The sequence below is a fragment of the Lycium barbarum genome, chromosome 6, assembly GCF_019175385.1.
Source record: "Lycium barbarum isolate Lr01 chromosome 6, ASM1917538v2, whole genome shotgun sequence".
NCBI lineage: Eukaryota > Viridiplantae > Streptophyta > Magnoliopsida > Solanales > Solanaceae > Lycium > Lycium barbarum.
In genome coordinates this window covers 113254361-113258405 of record NC_083342.1, presented here as the reverse complement: position 1 = coordinate 113258405, position 4045 = coordinate 113254361, and the positions used below count along the sequence as shown (strand labels likewise).

Below are 4045 nucleotides of genomic sequence, written 5' to 3'. Positions count from 1 at the left end.
TTCTGGAAAGTTTTAAGAACTTATTCATCGTTGAAGAAGAAGCTGAATGCAACATGGTTTCTGATGAGTGTTCTGAAGACCCAACTATCCGGGATGCAGAGCCGGGATGCCGTTTGAACAACTGGACTTGTACCCCGCCCCCGTTTCTCCGGGAGTCTTGGTAGACGAATTGTATTCAGTACTTTAATGAAACAGACACGATTCGAAATTGAGGCCTGAATCGTGCCTATGCTTTTGTTATTTTTGCCTCCAAACTTTGAAGTTCAAATGCAATTTTCAAGCCATGCATTTATTTATATTCTCGTTTTGTTTAATTAATTTTTCTTTTGCTTTCTTTTCAGCAATCAAATTAATAAATCTGCCGATACTGTAAATGTGACACATAATGAAACAAGCAAGCCCGTAGGAAATGCCGAGCGAGATTCTGAAGAGTATGAAGGAGATATGCAATCTGAGGGATTAACTAAGGACTTTGAGTATTTTGAAAATAAGCCCAAACCAAATTTGGATGAAACGGAAATTATAAATTTGGGTAATTCAAAAATCATGATGGAAGTGAGAATCAGTGTCCACTTAACCCCGCCGCAGAGAGAAGAATTGATCAGACTTTTGAAAGAATACATAGATGTGTTCGCTTGGTCTTATGATGATATGCCCGGATTAAGCACTGACATTGTTTCGCATAAGTTGTCTCTTGATCCATCCTGTCCTCCGATAAAGCAAAAGAAAAGAAACATTAAATCGGACTTGAGCTTGAAAATCAAGGAAGAGATCTCTAAACAGTTCGATGCAAAGGTCATCCGAACTACGATGTACCCCACTTGGCTAGCCAATATTGTTCCCGTGCCAAAGAAGGATGGCAAGGTTAGGGTATGCGTGGATTATCGGGATCTCAACAGAGCCAGTCCGAAAGATGACTTTCCCCTTCCGAATATCCATATGCTCATTGATAATTGTGCAAAGCATGAGTTGCAGTCTTTCGTTGACTGCTACGCAGGATATCACCAAATCCTAATGGACGAGGAAGATGCAGAGAAAACAGCATTCATCACACCTTGGGGGGTGTACTACTATCGGGTGATGCCTTTTGGGCTAAAAAACGCAGGGGCTACTTACATGAGAGCCATGACCACCATTTTCCATGATATGATCCATAAAGAGATTGAAGTCTATGTGGATGACATCATCATCAAGTCGCGAAAGAGCTCAGACCATCTGACGGATTTGAGAAAGTTCTTCGACAGGTTGAGGCGATACAATCTGAAGTTGAACCCCGCAAAGTGTGCATTCGGAGTTCCTGCAGGGAAGTTGTTGGGTTTTATTGTGAGCAGGAGAGGCATAGAGCTGGACCCCTCGAAGATAAAAGCTATTCAGGAATTGCCTGCCCCAAAAAGTCGGAAAGATGTGATGAGTTTCCTCGGGCGTCTCAACTACATCAGTCGATTTATAGCGCAATCAACGGTGATATGCGAACCAATAATTAAGTTATTGAGGAAGGACGCTCCTACCAAATGGACTGAAGATTGCCAAAGAGCCTTTGACAAAATCAAAGAATATTTGTCTAGCCCGTCTGTTTTGGTGCCTCCAGAAGCTGGAAGACCTTTGTTATTGTATTTGTCCGTATCGGAGAACGCTTTTGGATGTGTATTAGGACAACATGACGAAACAGGAAGGAAGGAGCGAGCGATATATTACTTGAGCAAAAAGTTCACGCCTTACGAGGCACGATATACGTTATTGGAACGCACCTGTTGTGCTTTGACTTGGGTTGCACAGAAATTGAGACATTATTTGTCTGCGTATACTACTTACCTCATCTCAAGGATGGACCCACTCAAGTATATTTTCCAGAAGCCTATGCCTACTGTGAAGCTAGCTAAGTGGCAAATGTTGCTGAGCGAGTTTGACATTGTGTATGTTACTCAAAAGGCTGTCAAAGGGCAGGCGATAGCCGATCATCTTGCAGAAAATCCTGTGGGCGAGGAGTATATACCCCTTAAAACCTATTTCCCGGATGAAGAAGTGTTGTTTATCGGGGAAGATATCGCAGAAGAGTACCCAGGGTGGAGACTGTTCTTCGATGGGGCGGCAAATTCTAAAGGAGTCGGCGTTGGAGCAGTTTTGATTTCAGAGTCAGGTCAGCATTACCCCATTTCAGCAAAGCTCAAGTTTCTGTGCACCAACAATATGGCGGAATATGAGGCTTGTATTCTTGGCCTCAGAATGGCCGTCGATATGAATATACAGGAACTTTTGGTTATAGGCGATTCAGACTTACTGGTTCATCAAGTGCGAGGTGAATGGACCACTAAGAATGTGAAGATACTTCCATACTTGCATTGCGTGAAGGATTTATGTAAGAGATTTATCAAGGTAGAATTCAAACACGTTCCAAGGACACAGAACGAGTTCGCTGATGCGTTGGCCACTTTGTCTTCTATGATTCAGCACCCAGACAAGAATCGCATAGATCCTATCAAGGTAAATGTGTACGATCAACATGCTTATTGTTTCTATGTGGATGAGGAACCTGATGGAGAACCTTGGTACCACGACATTAAGAAATATCTTAAGACAGGAGACTATCCGGAAGGCATAACCAGTGTTCAGAAGAAAACACTTCGGAGATTAGCAAACCATTTCTTCCTAAGTGGAGAAATCCTGTATAGGAGGACTCCAGATTTAGGGCTATTAAGATGTGTTGATGCTAAAGAAGCGGCCCGTTTGATTGAAGAAGTGCACGGCGGTACGTGTGGGCCTTATATGAATGGCTTTACACTGGCCAAGAAAATCCTTCGCGCAGGCTATTTCTGGATGACTATGGAATCAGATTGTATCCGTTTTGTGCAGAAATGTCACCGATGTCAGATTCATGGTGATTTGATTCGAGTTCCGCCAAATGAATTGAATGTGACGAGCTCTCCGTGGCCTTTCGCAGCTTGGGGTATAGATGTCATTGGTCCTATCGAACCAGCCGCATCGAATGGACACAGGTTCATTTTGGTAGCCATTGATTATTTCACAAAGTGGGTGGAAGCATCTTCGCACAAGTCGGTAACAAAGAAAGTGGTAGTAGATTTTGTTCGGAGCAACATTATCTGCCGATTCGGAGTCCCAGAATCAATTATAACAGATAATGGAGCTAATCTTAACAGTGATCTAATGCGGGAGATTTGCAAAACATTCAAGATCACTCATCGCTATTCCACTCCATATCGCCCTCAGATGAATGGAGCAGATGAATCAGCCAATAAAAACATCAAGAGAATATTGAGGAAGATGATCGATAATTACAGACATTGGCACGAGAAATTGTCGTTAGCTCTTCTCGGTTATCGCACTACTGTGAGGACTTCAACTGGAGCAACACCTTATCTTTTGGTCTATGGGACAGAGGCGGTGTTACCTGCTGAGGTAGAAATACCATCTTTGAGAATCATCCAAGAAGCTGAGTTAAGTGACGCTAAATGGATACAGAATCGATACGAACAAATGATGCTTATTGATGGAAAGAGAATGAATGCAGTTTGTCATGGGCAGCTTTATCAGAACAGAATGGCCAAAGCTTTCAACAAGAAAGTAAGACCGAGACAATTCAAACCGGGGCAATTGGTATTGAAACGCATATTCCCATGCCAAGATGAAGCTAAAGGAAAATTTGCACCTAATTGGCAAGGACCTTATATGGTTCATCGAGTATTAACAGGAGGAGTGTTAGTCCTAGCAGAAATGGATGGCGAAATTTGGCCGAAAGCTATCAACGTGGATGCCGTCAAGAGATACTATATTTAGGAGCCTTCTTTTATTTGTATGTAATATTCTGCAATACTTTTCCATGTAATGGCACTACTCTCCCGTGGCGGGATGCGTAACAAACCTATATCGGGTTGGGTCTTTTAAGATAGGAATTCCTTTTCCGCTTGTAATATGAACTACGCCAGACCTGATTCTCACGGTGAGATACGTAGGCGGCCTGCATAGGCCTCGGTCACATTATTAGAAAATTCCAATTTTATTTCCGCTTGTAATATGAACTACGCTTGGC

The 4045-nt window shown here is 42.6% G+C and overlaps 1 protein-coding gene across 1 annotated transcript; it reads left to right on the top strand.

Annotated features, from left to right (window-relative positions):
* Nucleotides 1–876: 876 nt before the first annotated feature.
* LOC132599998 (uncharacterized) lies at nucleotides 877–3792 on the top strand (the record flags this gene model as incomplete). The annotated part of the gene is made up of 1 exon (XM_060313138.1): nucleotides 877–3792. A coding segment is annotated over one exon (2916 nt), but the record flags the coding sequence as incomplete, so codon positions are not given.
* Nucleotides 3793–4045: the final 253 nt, after the last annotated feature.